Source organism: Solanum dulcamara, chromosome 8 (genome assembly GCF_947179165.1).
Source record: "Solanum dulcamara chromosome 8, daSolDulc1.2, whole genome shotgun sequence".
NCBI lineage: Eukaryota > Viridiplantae > Streptophyta > Magnoliopsida > Solanales > Solanaceae > Solanum > Solanum dulcamara.
This window is the reverse complement of record NC_077244.1, coordinates 47,475,979-47,497,875: the sequence shown is the minus strand read 5'-3', so window position 1 is coordinate 47,497,875 and position 21,897 is coordinate 47,475,979. Positions and strand designations below refer to the sequence as shown.

The 21,897-nt window shown below is 35.9% G+C and overlaps 1 protein-coding gene and 1 long non-coding RNA gene across 5 annotated transcripts; one reads left to right on the top strand and one right to left on the bottom strand.

Annotated features, from left to right (window-relative positions):
* The first annotated feature begins 6,988 nt into the window (after positions 1-6,988).
* On the top strand, positions 6,989-13,758 carry LOC129898800 (transmembrane 9 superfamily member 3-like). Of its 2 annotated transcripts, none has more exons than XM_055973484.1 (8): positions 6,989-7,145; positions 9,900-10,058; positions 10,649-10,689; positions 10,795-11,377; positions 11,473-11,610; positions 11,720-11,876; positions 11,980-12,464; positions 13,378-13,758. In XM_055973484.1, exons 2-8 carry the CDS (start codon positions 9,910-9,912, stop codon positions 13,595-13,597), a joined length of 1,773 nt encoding a protein of 590 aa, XP_055829459.1. In that variant the 5' UTR covers positions 6,989-7,145; positions 9,900-9,909; the 3' UTR covers positions 13,598-13,758. The 2 variants fall into 2 exon arrangements, with proteins under 2 accessions (XP_055829459.1, XP_055829460.1); XM_055973485.1 differs by lacking the exon at positions 6,989-7,145 and adding an exon at positions 7,164-7,853.
* A 140-nt stretch (positions 13,759-13,898) lies between these two features.
* LOC129898801 (uncharacterized) lies at positions 13,899-18,873 on the bottom strand. Of its 3 annotated transcripts, none has more exons than XR_008769447.1 (5): positions 18,585-18,873; positions 18,181-18,234; positions 16,954-17,103; positions 16,499-16,557; positions 13,899-14,155 (listed from the first exon to the last, which is right to left on the bottom strand). It is a non-coding gene; the product is annotated as an uncharacterized LOC129898801 (long non-coding RNA). The 3 variants fall into 3 exon arrangements; XR_008769446.1 differs by lacking the exon at positions 13,899-14,155 and adding an exon at positions 14,421-15,897 and having other exon boundaries at positions 18,585-18,872; XR_008769445.1 differs by lacking the exon at positions 13,899-14,155 and having other exon boundaries at positions 15,973-16,557; positions 18,585-18,871.
* Between the last annotated feature and the right edge of the window lie 3,024 nt (positions 18,874-21,897).

Sequence of the window (21,897 nt, the reverse complement as noted above, 5' to 3'; positions counted from 1 at the left end):
CTATTTGACCAACTTCAGAATGCCACTTGTTTCTTCAGGATATCATTAATTGAAAGTGAGAGAAAGTGACATCCCGAAGACAGCTTTCAGAACCCATTATGGTCACTATGAGTTCCTTCTTATATTTTTTGGTTTGACAAAAGCTCCTGCAGCATTCATAGATCTCATGAACCGAGTATTTAAGTAGAATCACAATATTTTTTATCTTGTTCATCAATAATATTTTGATCTACACTGAAAATAAGGAGGAGCATTCCAACCATCTCAAAGTTATTCTCCAAACACTCAATGTCGGGAGTTATATGCTAAGTTTTCAAAGTGTGAGTTTTATTTGGCATCCATGGCATTCTTCGGCCACATAGTATCTAGTGAAGGTATCCGAGTTGATTCACAGAAGAATGAGGCAATGAAGAATTGGCCCAGACCCACATCCCTGACTGACATAAGGAGTTTTTTGGGTATGGCCAGTTACTACAGATGTTTTGTAGAAGGATTCTCATCTATTTCTTCTCCATTGATTAAATTGAGCCAAAAGAAGAATTAGCTTCAATAGTTTGAAGCTTGTGAGAAAAGCTTTCAAGAATTGAAAACTAGATTGACTATTGCTCCAGTGTTGAGCCTACCAGAGGAGAAAATGGTTTTGTTGTTTATTATGATGAATTCAAAGTTGGACTGAGTTGTGTTCTAATGCAGAAAGGAAAGGCTATAACTTATGCCTCCAGATAACTTAAAATCCATGAGAGGAGCTACCCGACTTATGATCTCGAGTTGGCGGCAGTGGTATTTGCTTTGAAGATATGACATCACTACTTCTATGGTATGCATGTGGATGTGTTTACTGACCATAAGAGTCTTCGGTATGTCTTCAGTTAGAAAGAGCTAAACCTGAGGCAAAAAAGATAGCTAGAGTTGCTCAAGGACTATGATATGAGCATTCTCTACCATCCAGACAAGGCTAATATTGTTGATGATGATCTTAGTAGGTTATCCATGGGTAGCACTACTCATGTTGAGAAAAGAAAGAAAGAGTTGTCTAAGGAAGTGCATAGGCTTGCATATTTGAGAGTTCGCCTTGTGGACTCATATGAAGGTGGTGTCATTGTTCAGAATAGGTCTGAATCATCATTAGTGGTGGAAGTTAAGGAAAAATCAAGACAAAGACCCATCCTATTTTAGTTAAAGGAAGATGTTCATAAGTAGAAGGTGATGGATTTTTAACAAGGAAAATATAGTGTGTTGAGATATCAAGATATCTTATGTGTTCCGAATGTTGATGGTCTCCAAGATAGGATCATGGTAGAGGCTCATAGCTCTAGATATTCGATTCACCTGTGGTCTACCAAAATGTACCATAACTTGACAGAAGTCTACTGATGGAGTGGTATGAAAAGAGATATTGAGAGAAGTCTACTGATGGAGTGGTATGAAAAGAGATATTGCAGATTTTATTTTTACATGCCCAAACTGTCAACAAGTCAAAGTTGAGCACCAAAGGCCATGTGGTGTGGCTCTAAACATAAAGCTCCTAGAGTGAAAATGGGAGATGATCAACACGAATTTCATTATAGGCTTACCGTGATCTCTCCAACAGCATTATTCGATTTGGGTGGTAGTAGATCAGATGACTAAATCATCACATTTCATATCTATTAAGATTACAGATTCACCGCTCAGTTTTGGAAATCATTTCAGAAAGGTTTTGGTTCAAAGGTTAATCTTAGTACCATATTTCATGCTTAGATATATGGTCAGGCGGAGCGTACAATTCAGACTGTAGAGGACATGTTGAAAGTTTATTTTATGGATTTTAAAGGTAATTGGGATGACCATTTACCTCTCAAAGAATTTGCGTACAATAATAGTTATTATTTGAGTATTCAGATGGCCTTTTATGAGGCTCTTTATGGGCGAAGATGTAGATCTCCAATTGGTTGGTTTGAAATTGGTGAAGCAGAATTGATAGGGCCAAACTTGGTTAATCAAGCTATGTAGAAGGTAAAGATTATCCAAGAGATGTTGAAAATAGTGTAGAGTTGGAAAAATCCCTACACTGATGTTAGGCAAAGAGACTTAGAGTGTGAAGTGAATATTTGGGTTTACTTGAAGGTCTTACCCATGAAGGGTTTTATGAGATTTACAAATAAAGGGAAGCTCAGTCCTCATTACATTGGTCCCTATTGAATTTTGAAGAGAGTTGGTGGTGTAGCTTATGAGTTGGAGCTACAATCAGAATTAGTGGTTGTTCATCCAGTGTTTCACATTTCTATTCTCAAAAAGTTCGTAGGAGATCCTTCATTCATTGTTCCTACAGAAAGCATTGGCGTGAAATATAGTTTGTCTTATGATGATATTCTAGTTCAGATTCTTGATCGTCAAATTTGCAAGTTGAGGACCAAAGAGGTTGCATTAGTCAAGGTTTTACGGAGGAATCAGTTTGTTGAAGAGGCTACATGGGAAGCTGAAGAAGATATAAAAGCAAGATACCCTCATTTATTCTATCCTCCTAGTGTTAATGTTGATAGTAATACTTCTTTCCCCATCTCGTACTTGAGTGCTTCAAATTATGCATTATATTTGTGCCTTATGCAATTTCCTAGATTGTTCATCATTCAAGGTCGATGATCCCAAGGGGGAGATATTGTAACACCCTAAAATTTTCTAATTTAATTCAGTCTAGAAATCCCAAAAAAAGTTAGAAATCTTTGCTGAAGTCTAACTTGTACGGGCACCATCTGCATTCCGTAGAAGTTTCCACGAATGTAGATGGTCTCGTGGAGTTGAACTTAATCAATTGGAACTGGACCAGAATCTACTGACCAATTCTATGGACTATAAAGGTTTTCATAGGACGTAGACCTGATCCGTAGACCAAGTCGTGAGACTTGGAATTTTCAAGTACAAGATGACCACCCTTATAACTCGTAGAAGGGTCTTCGGACCATAGAATGTTTCATAGGCCCAACTTCAGAGGACCCCCCCCCCCCCAAACCTTTTCTACGAGTAAGGTCTACGATCCGTAGAAGGGTCTACGGGACCTTCTAAGACCCTCAATATTCAGTCAGTTTCCATGAGTGGCTTCTACGGCCCGTAGAATATTCTACGGACTGCATATGGCCTTCCGTAAATAGCTCTAGTCAATTTTAATGAAGGGTATTTGAATCTTTTTCCACCATTTCTAATTCCAAGCTTAAAAGTTTTGGGACACAATTAAGTCATTTATCAATGTCATTCGATCATTTTCCCCTCATAATCACTCTCAAGACTTGGTGCAAGGTTTCAAGAGGAGAAAAGCTATGATTTTTGAAGAGTATTCTTCAAGCTATTCAAGTTTTTTTAAGAACATCATTCTTCCAAGTATATAAGTCTAATCATAGTATTGGACTAAGTTCCTCTTCGTGTCCTACATCTAAATTCAGTCAGTCGAGAGATAAGTCTAGAGTCTTACCCAAAAGCTCCTTGAATTCTACGTTTGGTTTGTGTTTCGCATGCTAAATTCTGATTCTCTTATTTATCAAAATGATGATTCTATATTTTATTTAATTTCTTTGAGTTATTGTTCATGCTTTGATCACATGAACACTAGTTATTGATAATTTTATCGAAAGCTTTTGTGCAGATATTTTCATGCATTGATTTTAGTAATTAAAGTGACTTCATGGATACTTATAAATTTTCATTGAAAAAGAGTTTTTAAGGAACATAAATGGTTCCAGTTGTATTATTTTGCATTGAGAAAAGAGGTACTATTTCAGAAAGATCATAAGTTGTTTCGAAAAGCATTTCAGTAAAGTAAAGTCAAGCAAAGTAAAGTAAAGATTATTTTTTCTTAAACAGTGCTTTTGAGTATTATCTCAACACAGATGTTAGATGAGCATTATTGATATTGCATTTTTTGGGAGTAGTTTTAAGCACCAATTTGGGTAAGAGTGTAGCCAACGTAGGATGGGATCCACTTGCCTCTGGGAAGGCATATTAGATGGATCCATATGTTAAAGTTGTTGTCTAATGCCCCAGCAAGGTATAGGATGGCTCTAACAACGTGGGCAGGGTGTTGTATCATCACGAGGCTCATAGTGATGGTTGTCGATTAGAGAAACTCCCCAACAAAGTAAAATTGTCTTATTTTAAATGTTTTGATTCTATTGCATATTTTATTGTAAAACTTGAATGGTTTTCGCTTCATGTTTATGTCTACTTTAGTTGAGTCCTCAGTTTAGTTATTTATTTCATTCATTCATATTACATACTGTACATTCTATGTACTGACCTCATTCGACGCTAGCCAAGCTAAGGGTTTGTTTGGGACCATCAATGATTTCCAAATGCAGGCCACGTCCATGGTATAGGCTCAGAGGCGTGACAAAATCTTATTCCAATGTGAGACGAAGAGATTTAGAATTTGACATTAATGATTGGGTTTTCATGAAAGTCTCTCCCATTAAGGGGGTGGTGTGATTTGGTAAAAAGGGTAAGGTTAGTCACCAATATATTGGTCCCTACCATATTTCAAATAGGACTGGAAAGGTAGTTTATGAGATAGAGTTGTCTATAGAGCTAGCACTAGTGCATCCCGTGTTCCACGTCTCCATGTTGAAGAAGTGTGTTGGCGATTTGTCGTTTATTGTTCCTTTGGAGACTGTTGGGGTAAAATACAACTTATTTTCTAAAGGAGGTACCATCAGATACTAGATCGACAAATTCGAAAGTTAAGAACCAACGAGGTTGCAGTAGTCAAGATTTTGTGGAGAAATTAGATAGTAGAGGAAGAGATATCGGTAGCTGAAGAAGATATGAAAGTCAAGTACCTGCACTTATTCATTCCTACTAATGAGAATGTTTGAGGTAACAACTTTTCTTTCTTAGGGACTTCTAAGAGTTTCTTGTCTTATCAGTCACTTTGCAGTTTTATGTGTACATTCATGGCATGCTTTGAAGTCTAGACCCTTAGTATAAATCAGTTCTATCTAGTATAGTGAGTTAGATTCAGAAATTAGACAGATAGTTTCAACCATCCTATTTTCTTTTTTTTTCTAGGATGACTTAAGTCTTCGGTTGAGAACGAATGATCCCAAGGGGAGATGCTGTAAAATCTCAAATTTCAGACCTACAAATATGCAACACTTAACACAAAAAGATTAGCTTAAATTTTTTCAGTCCTAAGTTCCCACGAGTTTGTTCAGTAGTTGTGAACCAGGTCCACGACCCATGGACACAATCATGGAACCAACTCTCGGTTAGTCCAACACACTTAGAGAACACAAGTCATGGAGTGACTCGTGAGGTTGATCCATTGAGTGGAAAAAATCCACCTAGATACCACGAGTCGTGGAGTGGCTTATAGGTCACCGTTTTTAGAAATTTTAAAATATTTTACTTGGGGTATTTTTGTCGATTCCTTATTTCTCCAAGTCTATTCCATGACATTTTAGCACCCCTTAGAGAAAATATATCATATTAATCACTCATTTCTCTCTCATTCTACACTCTCAACACCCAAACTCAGAACAAACGATCAAGAAAGACTAAGTTTAGAGTTTCAAGAGTTCCAATCAAGATCCTCTCCAAAACTCTTGTTCTCTCAGGTGTGTAAAGCTTTAATAAGGAAATATTTTCACTCCTATGTGAAAAGTTTTATTTACTTTTAAAAAATATTATAGAATTCAAGTGAGGGTTGTACTCAATTTATGCAATTCATCATCATAAGTTTCAATTCTTGTTGATTTACTTGGGGTTTAATCCATATTGAATCAATTTAGCATGATTTCTAAAAAAAAAAATTAATCTAGATGATTTTCAAGCATGAATTAATTAAGCGTGAAATTTTTATGATACATTTTTCTGTACAAATTATTTGAAAGATGCTTCTTAGCAAAGTCTCATACTTGATTCATACAGACAAATAATTTATCTATTTATGAACATATCGACTTCTATAGATTAATTTTGGAGGATTATTTAGCATAGAAAGGAAGCGGGTTTAGAAAACTCAAATCCAATAACTATGTGACACTGTAGAATTTGAGCACACCCTAGTTGGTCAACTCCTTTAGCTCAAGAGGAGTAGCACTATTAGGCAGTCTCACATATAGTAGGTAATGGCCAGTGTCATACCCAAGATCTTTCATATAGTTCCTCATTTCAAAATAAGCCAGTCTATCTATATCAATATCTAGAAACTGAGTAATTTCTCCACATCATATGATTGTTCCCTTCTTCAAAGCACACCATCGTAAAATCTCAAAATAACCAAATCAAAAGACATTTTAACACCTTGAAAAAATATTAACAAGTTAATTTTACGACTCTTGACCGTGATCACAATGTAAAGTTCTACTTTTGACCACGATAAACACATACCCCAACAAAGAAGTCATACTATGCTACAACTATAAGCATCACAACTTCTTTTATTACATATGAAAGTCTTTACAGTCTTTACCCAATCACTAATATTGTACCTTTGAATGGAAAAAAATATGAGAAAAAATTACGCGTCAAATTGCATGAAAAATAGAAATATTAAGACATGAAGCTAACCTTTTAGCAATGGAGATGACGAAATATGTGTGACACGGTAAATTCTCCATCAAACAATGCTTAAATCATGCTCCATCAAACGATGCTTGAACTCCTATATTGTAACCATTGAAATTCTTTCAATATGACAATAAAACTTCGATTAAAAGTGTAAAAGAGGAAGATGAACTAAAAAATACTATGAAATCGACAAAATTTTGAAGCAATCTCTTCGATTTACAATAGGGTCCTTCTATTAAAGGAGTTTGCTAGTTAGTTTGAATGTGTATTCAATTTTTTGTGATAAGTTTAGGAGGGATTTTTTTTGTGTGTGTGTTAACACTCAAATACCACCATTACGAGTTAGTACAGTGGGGGGGTAGGGTGGGAGGTGGGGGGTTGGTTCATTCTGAAGTACTTAAGTTGGTTCATCAAAATTTTAATAAAGTAGTCCAAAAGGGATGATTTTCAAAACTTTGACGGAAATAAAGACCATTTTTCTATTTTGGAGCGTTTGACTATTCCATTGGTGTTGACACTTCAAAGTATTGATGTAAAGATTAGAGGGTATCCCTTCAATTTGTCCTTGTTCCTCTCTGCAATTGCTGCTTGGAGACTCTTCTCTCTCTGTAAGAAATTCTCAAGCATTGACTTTAGTAGTACTTATGATCTGTAGCAAAAATTATGCAGTGCCATCGTTGACTCTGACAATGATGACTACTTCTTGTCGGCTCAAATTAACAGATTATCTATGATTGTAAATTAGGAGAATTTTTAACTAGTGATAGGGCATTTAATTTGTGTATTCATTCATTCGTTCCTTCCTTTGGTTTAGTCATTAATACCATGTATCCTCTAATTGAATTCAAACTTATAAAATCTTATATTGAATTGAAACGACAGCTTATAGTTGTGGCCATTTAACGTTGTCCATTCCTTGCATATGTGGATAGCAATTCGGTTCTTTAATGTCTTGGTTTGTCAATTGTACACATCATCTGTGGAAGTTAACAAGGTCCCATTTCTTGACTGTTTTATGCCGATTGTTGAAATTCAGTAATGGTGAATATGGATAAACAGTACGAATAATTAGAAGGTCGTAGTGAAGGATGATAGTTCTCTAGCCATCAGGTGTCACGACTCGCAACGGGCAAGTGATATTGAGAGTTAATACTGGGAAGTGAGTTTACCTTATCAAAAGAGAAAAAAAATAATTAATAGTGGGAAGTATGATGGTTGGTGAATTTTCTTTTTTGATGACCCTGGTGTCCAGGTCAGCTTTCGCACACCTCGACTAATTTCAATGGATACCTGCTTTCACCAGCAACATATATCAGGTAACTCTATCTAGCAAGGCTAGAACAGATGGGAAGAATCACCTAATGTTTTTGGTCTCTGCTGGGATTTGAACGCGAGACCTCATGGGTCTCAAACACTTCATTAACCACTAGGCCACTAACTTGGGTGCTGGTTGGTGATTTCTCCCTACTCCATACAAGATTTTCTATTGTTAATATATACAATTACTCATCAAAAATAGGCAGATATTGGATGCCAAAAAAACTGATATTTGTAAGTTATGATTGTGCTCTATCTGATGGAATCTTGACCTTTTTAAAAGTGTTGACATTGATGCAACTAGCACTTACAGTTTCACCATGAGCATAAGTTCAAACTAAGACTTCGACCTTATGTGTGTTCTGTTGCATTTCTAGATCTTGATCTAACTGGAGAAAGTATTAGCTTTAACAGCACATGCCCTCATCCAATTCAGTTACCGTTGGAAAATTTCAATTAGCAACCTGCATTTAACTGGTATTTGGGTCAAGGGAATATTGAGATTCCAAAATTCCAAGAATTGGTAGGAAATGGAAGATTTATCTACCGAAACATATAAAGATGTCACATTCAATTAAGAACGTGTTCGGCATCCGATAGGTTTAACTCCATTAGGAAAACCATTACAATTTAACCAACTGATTAGCAAGCATCATCAATATCATACAGGTTATTGGGATGAGTTTTCCCTGTTTATAGAACTATCCATGATATCATGTCTTAGCTAAATCCCTCACAACAACAATCTGTATCAAGCCTTATACCTAAACCACATAGTTCGTCCCAACACCAAGTATATAGTATCAGCTCACAGTACACAAAGCTTAAAGTTTAGGTACAACCCCAACAAATCATACAATCTTTAAAATGGATGTTATTACTATTACAATCCAAGGAATTCGATAGAGTGAGTGTAGAGTTCAATACAAAATGACCAAACTACTTAAACCAAAAAAATCTCAATGGCACAGATGAAAAGTGTGGCTCACCAAGATAGCCTTCTCAAAGCTGACAATACTTTTTCTCTCATGTGTCGTCTCAACATCTGGATCATACTTGATTTTCTAAGCGTAAACTTGATTACCTTAAAGTCTTTTTGGGAATCTAGACGGAATGGTATCCCCTTCAATACCTCTCCACAATTCGGTGAGCAAGAGCTTATTTTATGGTTGTTTCTTTGGCCAAAGCAATTCTCTTTCCTGTGAATCTTCCTCAAACAGAATCAATGGTCTCGGATCTAGCTTTACTCTCTCCTTTTCTTGCTTAGGCTACCGATCTGTGTGTTAGTATTGTAACCTTTGCAGACACTGCTGGAAGCCATGTCCAGGGGATAAATCCTAATTGATATGGATGGTGTGAATCAAAGGTTTTTTTTCCCCTCCTTATGTGGTATTATCATTGAGAAAATAGCTGGGAGTCGTGGTTTATATACTAGAGGGTTCGGACACACTTCAAATCCCCTAAGTATCCTCAAAGCTTTGGCGCCAGAAGCCTTTGATGTGACACATCAAGCTTTCTATAGAGTTTCTTTGCCAACATGGCCTCCGACGCATCGCATCAACATTTTCTATTGTGTACAAGGGTTATCCTCAGTAGTGTGCACCTTCAGTAAATGCTCATACCTTTGTCCAAATGCCAAACTTGTTGAACAGTTAGAAAATAGACCTCAAAGTTGCAAGTTTTCTTCAAAATTATTATCAATCCTTTATAGATTAAGACTTATGCATCTTTAAAGTTATGGCATGTTTCTCTTGTTAACACAAGTCCAAGGTTCCAACTCCTCTTGTTTTCAGAGCTCCCTTACCTTAATCTAAATAACAGCTTACACATCAAGCACATGTACTTTCTCATGTTGCATATATACCTAGTCAAGAAATGGGATGTACTGTTACATTGGGTATCACACATTTGGTTTTTAAGATTATAAGTGTTAAAACTGTAATTCGTGTGCCTTGCATCATTTTTTTCTTTTTCATGCTCTTTTTCAGCTTGGTGTCAGTCAGCAGTCATTTTATTTGACTTCAAATTTTTTGTCTTCTTAAAAGCCAAAGAATAATGGAGAAACCTGTGGCGATACTCATTTTTACAACTGTAATGATGAGTCTTGAATGCCTAGTACAATCAGATGCCTCAACACATCGGTATAAAAGTGGAGATGATGTCCCTTTCTATGCAAACAAGGTTGGCCCATTCTTTAGTCCCAGGTAGATGCCTTAAACATTTCCATCACTATGTGTTTGATGCTTTTGTGTTATGTCTTTCAAGAAACATCATCCATACTTCAGCTAGTGTCAGGTATAAATTTCATTAATTGGTTTAGTTAACAACAAAACAACATACCCAGTGCATTCCACAAGTGGGGTTAAATGAATAACTTCATCAACACTTCAGTATCACGTAAAAGCTAGGAATCCCTCTTGTGTTTCTATTTGGAGACACTCTCTTCATAGCTGCATACATACTAATAGATCATACTCCAATTGTTTTCTGATCAATTTTATTAGTATAATATTTACTTTCTGCTTGAGGTGGATGGTTAGCTTGGTGTAGCAGATGTCAAGTATTTTCTACCTCATTATAAATCTGATAAAATCCTTGGAGCTGGTCAATAGAAAATGAGCATAATATAATTTGATGAAGACATATATCTTTGTGGATTAAACTAAGGAGGTTATCAAAGGCCTTAGACAATCTTGTTAGGCATTTTAATGTGACAAATATAATGAAACATTTCTCTAATGTTTCTTACTGTTTTACTTTGCTTCCATAAAATTTCTCATTTTTCCTGTTGCAGTGAAACTTATGCTTATTTCGATCTTCCATTTTGTCAACCAGGTTTTCTTCTTCACTTTTATTGAGTCCTTGATTGTCTGTTACTCTGAATAAGGATCACTATTTTTATCACACATTAATCTTTTTCTTTTGTTTTGTTTTTGTCAGATAATTTGGAAAAGAAGAAAGAATCTTTAGGTGAAGTGCTGAATGGAGATCGCCTTACATTTGCTCCATATAAGCTTGAGTTTTTAGTGGACATAGATGCCAAAGTTATATGTAAGAAAAGGTTGACAAAGGAGGAAGTTGCACAATTCAGAACCGCTGTTGCACTGGATTACTACGTCCAGATGTACTATGATGACTTGCCAATATGGGCGTTCCTTGGGAAGGTCGAGAAGGAGGGAATTGATGACCCTAATGAGTACAAATATCATATTTATACATTTTATCAATTTGAAATTCATTACAACAAGGACCATGTTATTGAGATCCTAGTTAGAGTCGATCCATCTTTTACAGCTGATGTAACAAATGATGAGGAAGTTGATGCAGAATTTCTGTACACAGTGGTGTGGAAAGAAACTAACACCCCATTTGAAAAGAGAATGGACAAATACATGATGTCTTCTCTGCCCCATCACTTAGAAATTCACTGGTTCTCCATTTTAAACTCATGTGTGACAATTTTCATCTTGATGTCATGTCTGGGAGCAATTTACTTGCGAGTCCTGAGGAGAGATATTTATAAGTAAGAAGATATATCCATTTCGTTCTTTCAAGTATGATATGGTTTGACCTTAGTATCAGACTGAAAGATACTTCTTTTTCCTCAATCTTGTAAAGGCTTGCACAGGATGAAGAATTTTCTGATAACCAAGAAGAAACTGGATGGAAAAGCCTCCACGGTGATGTCTTCCGGTACCCAAAGTGCAAGTATTTGCTTTCTTCAGCGCTTGGTTGTGGAACACAGATGTTGGCAGTGTCAGTAATTTTTGAGATCATCTTGTTTAAATAAGAAGTAAAAATCCAGCATGAACTATTTGGAAAATTTATGCTCATTAGGGATTCTTTCTTGATCATGTCTCTGCAGCATGGTGGTCATTCTATGTTTAGGTGTGCTCGGTGTTTTTCAGCCGTATGATCGAGGAGTTTTGCCCACTGCTTTGGTTATAATATATGCAATAACTTCTGCGGTTGCTGGATTTTCCACTGTATCTTTTTATCATCAGCTCGAAGGAAGCAACTGGGTATGATATGCAGGATTCTGCCTACCTTTAACTCTTCTGTCAGATTGATCTCTTAAGAGAATATTGTACAGATAACCTTATTAACTTGTTTTTGGCATGACAGCTAATAACTCTATCTCTGACGGGAGGAATATTCTCTTGCCCCTTGTTGCTAACCTTCTTCTTCCTTAATACCGTTGCAATCAACTATGGGTCTACTGCAGCACTTCCTTTGGGTACAATTGTGGTTATACTTCTCCTCTGGGTTTTGCTAGCATTACCTTCACTTCTGTTAGGTGCGATTTTTGGGAAGAGAAGAAGGTCTGAGTTTCAAGCTCCTTGTCACACCACAAAGTGTCCTCGTGAGGTTCCCTCACAGCGTTGGTACAGGAATGTCATAACCCAAATGGCATTGGCAGGAGTTTTGCCTTTTGCTGTCATCTATATTGAGCTATATTACATACTTGCAAGTGTTTGGGGTCACAGGATATACACAATATATAGCATTCTTTTTGCTGTATTCATTCTCCTTCTGATTACAACTGCTCTTGTCTCTATTGCTATGGCATACTTCCAACTTACTGCAGAAGATCATGAATGGTGGTGGAGGTGCGGCTTTTCTCATCTTATAACTATGATACTTTTCTTATTGTATATTGCTTTTCTTTGATAAGGTGTAAATTATCATGATCTCCTAACTAAAGCAGATTGATTTGCTCTTGGAAATAAGTTGGTTGGAGAATTTCCACATCTTTGTTTTCCTGAATTCTTTGTGTCTCCCTTTAGTTGGTTCTTTAGACTTTAGACTTCTCCACTGAAATACCAGACTTTTGTCTGTGGTAGCGCTCGATCCATGATATGCCCCTCACCCACATGTCATGTGCTGCTCTCTTACCACTAGACGAAAGACCTGTGGACCCTCACTTAAACTTTTAATTACCAAAACGGAATTAAAACTGTAAGATCCTCATGCTATTTAGTTTAGTTTGTGATTCTTCCCACTCTTAATTAGCAGGAGAGTTCCCTAATCTTCATTTGCTTGTATTTTTTTTCCTCCAAAAATACAGCTATCTAGGTTTGGACCCCCATCCTCTCTTAAAGAATTGAGGGGCTTGTCCAGGATATTAAGAAGCTCTTTGTCTTCATTTGCTTTTATACTTTCTAAAGATGTGAGAAGATTTTCTAAGAAGACATATATTGAAGTCACCCTGAATCTCTAACTTTCTGCTACGGTTGTACAAGAGATGCCAGTATCTTGGCTTACCTATAGTGGTTCTTGAAATTATCATTAATTTAGCCATCTCAGCCATTTAGCTTATTGGAGAGCATAGCCTTAACTTTGCACTATAGGAACTCCCTGCTAGTTCCACAAGGACAACAGGGCACCGCGTGTATCTGGTCTTGCAGGCTGTACTTATCTTCATATCCAGCATTCTTCATGTAAATAAATGCTTGACGATTGCTAAGCATTCGAAATATTTTGCTATGTCGTTATGGCTGACTAATTGCTCGCTTGAAACAGGTCTTTTCTTTGTGGTGGATCGACTGGCTTGTACTTATTTGGTTATTCCTTCTACTATTACTTTTCGCGGTCAGACATGAATGGTTTCATGCAAACCTCATTCTTCTTCGGATATATGGCTTGTGTTAGTTATGGCGTATTCCTCATGCTAGGCACTGTCGGCTTTCATGCCTGTTTGCTATTTGTCCGTCTTCTGTATAGCTGTATCAAATGTGAATAGCTGTTTGCTTTCAGGAACATCCTTAGCTTGTTTGGAGAAAGTATGTATGCATGCCGTATTTAAGAGGCTATTCTGATAAAAGGAGGTCACAATGTTCCTTTAATGTGAGAACAAAGAGATTTTACTTTTGTGTTAATACTCTTGAACTGGGGCCGTTACAATTTACTAGTTTATAATCTAATACTAGTACATCCTTTGTGTTGTCAGCGTTCTCATATTTTAGCATGGAATATATGGCGTCCACTGATGGCTGAATACAGGGGTGGGTATAAATACCAAAGGAAAAGAAAGAATAAGCTAAATCAAAATTTTTGTTTATTTGATCGGTTAATGGTTAATTTTTTGAAATAATTACATAAATATAAGATCTGAATCTAGAGTTATTTTCATTTTTACACATAAGAAATTTAAAAATATCTTCTTCTTTTTTTATTCAAGAGATCTCATTTCCTCGTCCAACTGTCTTCTTCATGATACAGCAAGCTTCCCACTCCCTCTCTCTTCTTCCTCCTTTTCTCTTGAACGCATGGCAGGTCTCTTCCTACCCCTTACCTCTCTCTTGTGCTTTTTACACGAAGAACAAGAGAGATATAGAAAGTCATGGGTTAGAATACTGGTTTTCTAAGGTTTCGAGGTGAAAATTATATTAGAAAGGTAACTCTCATTGTTGAATAAGTTTAAAGTGTCCAAGGAGGTTATCTATAAAATATCAAGTCGTATGGTGAAGATTGAGCTAGTTTTGAACAAAAATTGCATTTGAAAATCGAAGAAAAAGGTTCATCAGTATACAAGTGATGTTTACACTTAATACATTATTATACACTTTTATTTAATATTGATACATTTTAATTCACTATTATACAATTTTATATAAGGTACATATACAATTTATGTATGCATATAAATAAATTCATTATTATGTAAATTTTAATTCACTATTATACAATTCACTCTGAATTCAGATACCTCTGGAATCTGAGGTGTTTCCTCCATATTTCTCCCTACCACGGCCCTGAGGGGCTTAAGGTGAAGGGTCTGTTGCAGATCCTAAAGGTTGAGTTGGCTCACCTCTATCCAACCTCGGGCACCGGCTAATAAAATGTCATGTTTGAACAGTGATAACATGCATCTAAACCCAGTATACACTATCCGGCGTGCAGCTTATTGCACTGCATACATGAAGTAGTAGGCTATCTCATCTGCCCGGAACTCTCTTGTCAACGGCCCTTAGGACGACTTGAGCTTTGCCTCGGTCTTGACTAACTATATTGATCAAACTGCTGGCCCTACATCTGTGGCGGAAAACTACCTGCTGGGCGGGGTGTATACCAAGGGAGTGGAAGCCTAAAATCATCATGTGGCTTCCTATAAGACCCCATAGTACGGGCCCTCTTACTCTTTGCAGATATCTCAAAGCTAGCGAAAAAGGTACTCTTTAGTCTGAGCGAAGCCTACATGCTGGAAATATCTACAAGGATGATACCGCCATACAGTCTCTGATCAGATGATCCCCCAAACCAACTACATAATAATGAACTCAGGCCCTCTTGGTATGTACTATATCTAGTGCATACCTCACCAAAGAATTAAACCTATGGTTATAATTTCTCACACTCACATCACCTTGCCTCACTGATAAACTGGTCAAGAAGGACCTTCCAAACCTCCCATGGCAAATAATGGGCCAGGAAGCCTCAAAGAAGTCCTCCACTCTTCTGGTGGAGCATCAGGTCCTCTGAATCTCTCCCATGCCTCATACCATAGAACGGCTACATCATGTAGCCAAAAAAGGCCAACTCCACAGCATTAGTGATGAAAACATGCATCACCCTCACTCCCTCAGTACTCTAACACTTGTTCTATCAAGTCCTACGGTCCTCGGTGGAACTGAATCCCATAAATAATGGAGGAGCCAGAAACTCTCGTACCTTCGAGCTTTCTGCTCGATCTCTCCTAGCATCTACTCCCGATTCTAGTTGTCGCTCATGAATAGCAACCATCATAGTTAGCAATTGAATCGCCTTCCTCATCCCCTACTCCCCAGTTTCTGGTAAGGGAAAAAATAGGTATTGGAGGTTTTGTGTCCATAGCTGCCTCAGGTACAATGGAACCAGTGGGGCTAAGGGCACTATATCTCCTTGTGCTTCAGCAGGTGCCAGGAAAGCTGGAACTAGGGGTGCAAGAGATTCACTGTGTGCCTCTAAGGGAACTTTATCCCTCTTACCCAATGGGGAATGACTGGTACCTTCCCCCGGATCCATGCCTATCTTTTTTTGTGCCATCTCATGGGCGTAGGTACCCTGTTACATAAGGAACACAACAAAATTTAGATTTTCTTTGATCTTATAACTTCTCTCTGTAGCACGATCTATCAATTGAAAGAAATGTAACCATTACTAAATGTCTTATAGCCTCCTGATTATAAGTAAGACTCTATTAGATGAGGGTTATGGACTCCCTGGGACACAATCTGCTCAGATACCAAGTTTGTCACGCCCCAAACTAAGGGAGGCGTAACTATCATTTGATACCATATTCGATCGAGTTAGCCAATAAAATATACTAGCTGACTAAGCTGTGGGCCCAGAAGGTCAAGTAGCATAATATCTAAAATACTAAGTTCGGACCGTTAAGGTCTTGACTGAATAACAATAAGTAATGTAGACAAAGGTAGAAAAGTCAAAAATAATTAAGAATTGGATGGCCGACTAAATCGCAACTGAAGACATACATACATACATGCATGCATGCATGAAGTTGCAGAAAGTAACCCACAATACTGTGTCCACAATAGGCTCTTAGAATGTCATAAGCACTAGTCGAGAAAAGGCCCCGACTATATTCAAACTGTACGACAAAAGTAAACATCCTTTGATAGCCCCAGGAAGAGATGCAGCTTACCAACTCATAGCGGAACCTCGAATCCTAGCGGAGGGATCGATCAGAATCCCCACGTGGACCTGCTCACACAAAATAAAAATGCAGCGTCCCCAAGCAGCAAGGTGTCAGTACAAATAAAAATGTACTGGTATATAAGGCAAAAAGTAGAACCATAAATAGTTGTTGCAAAAAAAAGATACTAGAGATACCACCTGAAATTGAAACTCTAATTGCCTTTATGGCCGATGTCTGAAAAAAAATGCTTACGAGCTTCTCAAAACTAACTTAGACAAGAAAAAAGTTTTCCTTACTAGCATTTTAATTCAGTCAACTTACAGAACAATTAAAGCATTTTAATTCCAATTAACTTACCGAAGCATTCTAATTTCAGCCAACTTACTAAAGCTATCTAATTGGTATGAATCTCACAAAATTAAAGATAAACAAGAGGAATTGAAGCATTACAGTAAACTTACAGTACAAATAACACTTTTCCACGTGCGAAGAATTAAAGGAAGAAAAGAAAATTGGAGCCAAATACTACACTTCACCAGCAAATGGAAAGCAAGGATTACTTCGAGCGAATATCAACCAGATCTTGATGATAAGGTTATAGCAGCAGATGTCTGCAACATTTTAACATCAGATTGTCTTGATTAATAACAAGAACTTGGAACAACAACAATAGAACAAATAACAACTATACACTTAATATGAATGAGTTGTTTTCTGGATGCATTCAACTTATCAAAATCTCTTTTGTAAGACTCACTATCCAGTTGCCTGAATAGTAATTTAAGTTTCTTCAATTTTAGTGACACTGTACTTTCATCCTTCTACTATTGAGTGAAACTATTTTACGTGTCAAAAAATCTGAAAGGAGGCTTGATAGAATGTGTGGTCTGGCTCAAGTCAAACACTATAAAGGAATGTTCAGAAAAGAGAAGTTTCCCATTTTTAGTTCTTACATATTCATAGTGAAATAACCAAATTAAATTATGTAGTGTCCTATCTATTCTACTTATCACTCTGTCACTCCCTACTTGCGTTATAGACCATATGTAATCATCTCATTTTCATGGGAGTTCATTAAATTATAGTTTTTGAATTCACTCTGAGAAATTCCTTATTTCAGTATATGTTATTACGGCTTCATATAATCTATCATGAGTTCGCATAATTGCATTGAAGTCTTCAGTGACTAGCCATGATTTTGGACAGGCCATTGCTGATAGTCTAGCCCAAATATCCATAAATGATAGTAACATAGCAACTCATTGTAACACTTCTGGCGTAGACTTTATAGTGTATAAACTGATCATTCTCTCCTAGGAAAGAAAATTTTGGTGATTATCAAATTTTTAATCTTATATTTTTGACTTATATAGTGAGGTTGTTTTCATAGACTCTCAGCTCGAGTACATTTCAAGTGAAAAAAACAAAAGATCCACTTCAGAATATCAATCACAAAATCAAAAAGAAGTTCTAATATCATACAAGTCCAAAAGATCCTTAAATTGAAAAATCATTAAATTGGAAAACAAAAAACAACCCAGAAGTAGCTTCTAAGCAATAGATTCAATATTACACTAACATTATTTATTACCAAAACAAAAGTATAAGTAGAAAAATTAAATCAACATATTTTTCTGGGAAAAAAAATCTACTGTAAGGGTGGCGGAGGGAGAGAAAAAGAGAGATACCTATTAGCGGAGAGAATGAGTCGGTAGTCAGCAGTCACAAACAATGAAAGTTAGCTGCAGTATAAAACAAAAACAAATCAGTGTGCAATTTACTTCACAAAGCAAATAAAAGTAAATCAGTGTAAAATGCTTGAACCTTAACCCCTAATGTTTTCTTGAACCCTAACCCCTATTTTCAAAACACCCAAACTGTTAAAACCCCTATTTTTCAGAAAACCCCAACCTTATTTCGATCTAAATGAAACGGAAAGAGTTGAGAGTTAAAAACTCACAAAATTTCATTTCAAATACTACACAGAAATTGTTGAATCTTTCATTTTGTTCTTGTTCTATGCACACTATCTACTATACCAAAAAAAACCTGTTGAAATTTTGAAAAAAGCTTAAATTAAAAGAGTACTTACTTGTTAATGAAAGATTAGTAAGGAAAGATTGACGATTACTCAAAAGTTTGAAGGTTGAGCTACTGAAAAGAAAGAGAAAACAAAAGAGTTCAAAACAAATCCGGTTGAATCCCTAAAAATATTTTCAGAAAAAAAGAAGTGTGAATGTCTGTGCCCAAGATGGAAAGAGATGAGGGTTTAAGAGTCTAAGAGTTTCATCGCTGGACAGTGTGAATATTCTGGAGAGATAAAAATATTCAAATAACTTTGTGCCCCCAGAATATATGACATAAAATAATTTTGCAACGGACTTAGGGACCAAATAAATATCCCGTCGCCAAATCCGTCGCTTAGCATAACTCAAAAAATGTATTCGTTATTCTTGCAACAAAATGCGAATCTATCGTTATTTAGTGACGAAATATAATTTGTTATTACTAGCCATCGCCAAACGCTGTTTTTTTAGTAGTGTGACCTCATAGTAATCAAATATGCATGATATGCTCATATAATCGTATGTCGTAAATACACACATACACACGCATATATATATATATATATATATATGCAAATGCATATCATACCCAATCAAATGCTAATAATGGTGGTGTCTTTCGATAGTTAACTCACATCATATTTTGCCAACTTGTGGTCATCTATGTCTCATAGTATAAATATAGGCAATAGGCCTCATGCCCCCTGTTTTTAGCTCGGGATTGAAATGCATAGCATGTTATGAATTCGAAATGCATGTATGTCATCATAATCATATTGTCAATCTTGATTCCTTTTTACTCTTATTCTTGTAATCACTTTCGTATAACATGTTAATGCCTCGTAGAACCTCATATGCCTTTAGTGAACTTGAATATTTAACTCAACTTTAGAAAGGCGATTTAAACATGTGGATTTTCATAAAGATCTTAAGGTGCCTCAATTAGTTTCTATACATGTTTCCTTAATAGTTTGTAAAAGAAAGTATTTCAAAAATCATGTCTTTTAGTAGTTTAAACATATAAGTTACGTTAGAGAGTTTGAGAAATCGACGTATTAATTTAAAGTTTTTCAAAATACATTTTAGCAAGAAAGGAGGACTGGTTGCAAATTCTTAATGTTCCTTAATAATTTTTTTAAGTTACAACACGTTATGAAGAATAAACATTCATACATATGGACATATAGTCAAGAAAGTCGACAAAACAACATATATATGTTGAATATCCTATATAACCAAACGAGTGGAATATCAACATAATAGAATCATGAAAATACTTCAGCTATGATCCCAATGTCTTTCACAAAAAGTCTTTCTATTAATAAAATAGTAAAATACTTCATTTAACGATTAAGGATTTTTCTAAAATTCGTGCTTAAAGGAAGGACGAGACTTAGGCTTAACATACATTTTAAACGAACGTCCAAACGCCCATAGTTCCTTCAAGAAGTTTTTTCTTATGTCCTACTCTTCGCAAACATTATATATATGCAGCTTATACGTGTTGACACCAATTTTAACCTAACTTTTAAAAAAAAATTAATACATTTAAGTTTTTATTCTTTAAATAGTTCAAATACATTTCTCTACAATTTTAGAATAATTTGTTAATAATTATTCTTATTTTTTAAAAATATTAGGATTTTTCATTAATTTATTTTGAATTTTAGTTAATTTTAATTATTAATATTTTTGTCACTGTCTGTTAAATTTTTTGAATAGTCTTATTTTGTTAAATCATCACTTTTTATTAAATTATATTTTTTATATGTCGTTGATTACATTTGTTTCATATTTATTTTAGTATTTTTAGCACAATTAAATAATACATTGAAATATAAATATTGTATTACCCAGATATTTAATTAGCCAATGATTTTGAACTCATAGTTTTGAGCGCATGATTTTGTAAAATGGATAGTTTTTAATTTCTTATATAACCCCTTTATTTGACCCCAAAATAAAAAAAATGGTGGATAAAATTTTCAAATTTAGTGGTGTAAAATTCTCATTTTGAAAAATCCTAATGAACTCTCTCTTTCCCATTTTGTTTTACACCCGGCCGCCTTCCACCACTCAAAAATCCTATTGTTGCTACCAACTCCTTTATCCACACCAGATCCTCAAATTTCCTTTTCCCTTCTTCTTCTTCAGTGAACATACACGTGTGTTTCTCCTTCATCGCTATTCACCAACTAATAGAGCCACTCTAGCACTCTTTGTTCCGGCGAAACCAGACCAAAACCCCTTTCCCCTTTCCTTGTTCGATGCTATCAATGAAGCTCTAAGCTCCAAGGGGAATCCTCCAAACAAAAACCCCAACTAGACTAGTCACGGGAAAGTTCTGGTGAAACCTCAACAAACACAAATGAACTAGATCCACTAGCCGTCAAAACCTTTTCCCCGTTACCTCTGTTTTCGACAAACCAGAGCTCAAAACTCTAAATACCGATGAAGTAGCGAGCCAAAGATCCACCAAGTTGCATCTTCATGTCTTCTCTGGCGAAATCGGCAATCTTCAGCTCCGATCGAATACTCCATCTCTGGCGAACAACAAATCCGACCATCAGGTAAGTATAGTTTATTTGTTATGTTCGCTTGCTTCTTGTTTAAATTATTGGGCTGATTTTAGTATCGTTTCCTAATTAATTTACATCTTTTAATGGTGATTTGGGCATCTATTCATCTCTATTGTGTTTAATTTACAGAATGTTAAGTTATTGTTTTTGATAAATTTTATGGCTTCTATTGAGTGAGTATTAGTTTTCTATTTAATTTTCTATCACGACCCAAAATTTGAAAGTCATCACATCAAGGACATCTAATTCTAAAATACTAAGTCTGAAAATATCAAACACCGAAATAAATAAATAACATAATGTGTCCGAAAACTAAGGACATCAGGCCATGTCTGAGAGAATCTAACATGAGCTATAAGGAATAGCTCACCCTGAACATGATGTGCTGGACACTAGCTAGAGTTGAGGTCGATGGAACACTCGTTGCACTCCATAAAATAAAACAAAGAAAAATACAAGTAGGGGTCAATACAGGATAACATATACTAAGTAGGTATCATCGACCGACTCGAAATAGAAATCAATATGCATAAAGTAATAACAGAAAATCAACCATAGCACTTAACAAGTGACAACCAACAAGATCAAGATCAAGTGACAACACAATGAACAATTACATAGCCAATCAACAATATCAAGATCACACATGAGGACTCAGGCCTCCACATCACGCTTTTTTGGAAAATGAGTTATTTGAGAGTGGGTAGCATTAAGTCATTTAAATTTATTTTTCTTTATTATTACCATGCCGGAAAGTGAC

What these genes read in the sequence shown, in the direction of transcription:
- LOC129898800 (XM_055973484.1), top strand. Translation starts at nt 9,910, where the DNA reads ATGGAGAAACCTGTGGCGATACTCATTTTTACAACTGTAATGATGAGT. An exon ending in GGCCCATTCTTTAGTCCCAG is followed by an intron (nt 10,059 to 10,648) that starts GTAGATGCCTTA and finishes TTCCTGTTGCAG; the next exon opens with TGAAACTTATGCTTATTTCG. An exon ending in CTGAGGAGAGATATTTATAA is followed by an intron (nt 11,378 to 11,472) that starts GTAAGAAGATAT and finishes AATCTTGTAAAG; the next exon opens with GCTTGCACAGGATGAAGAAT.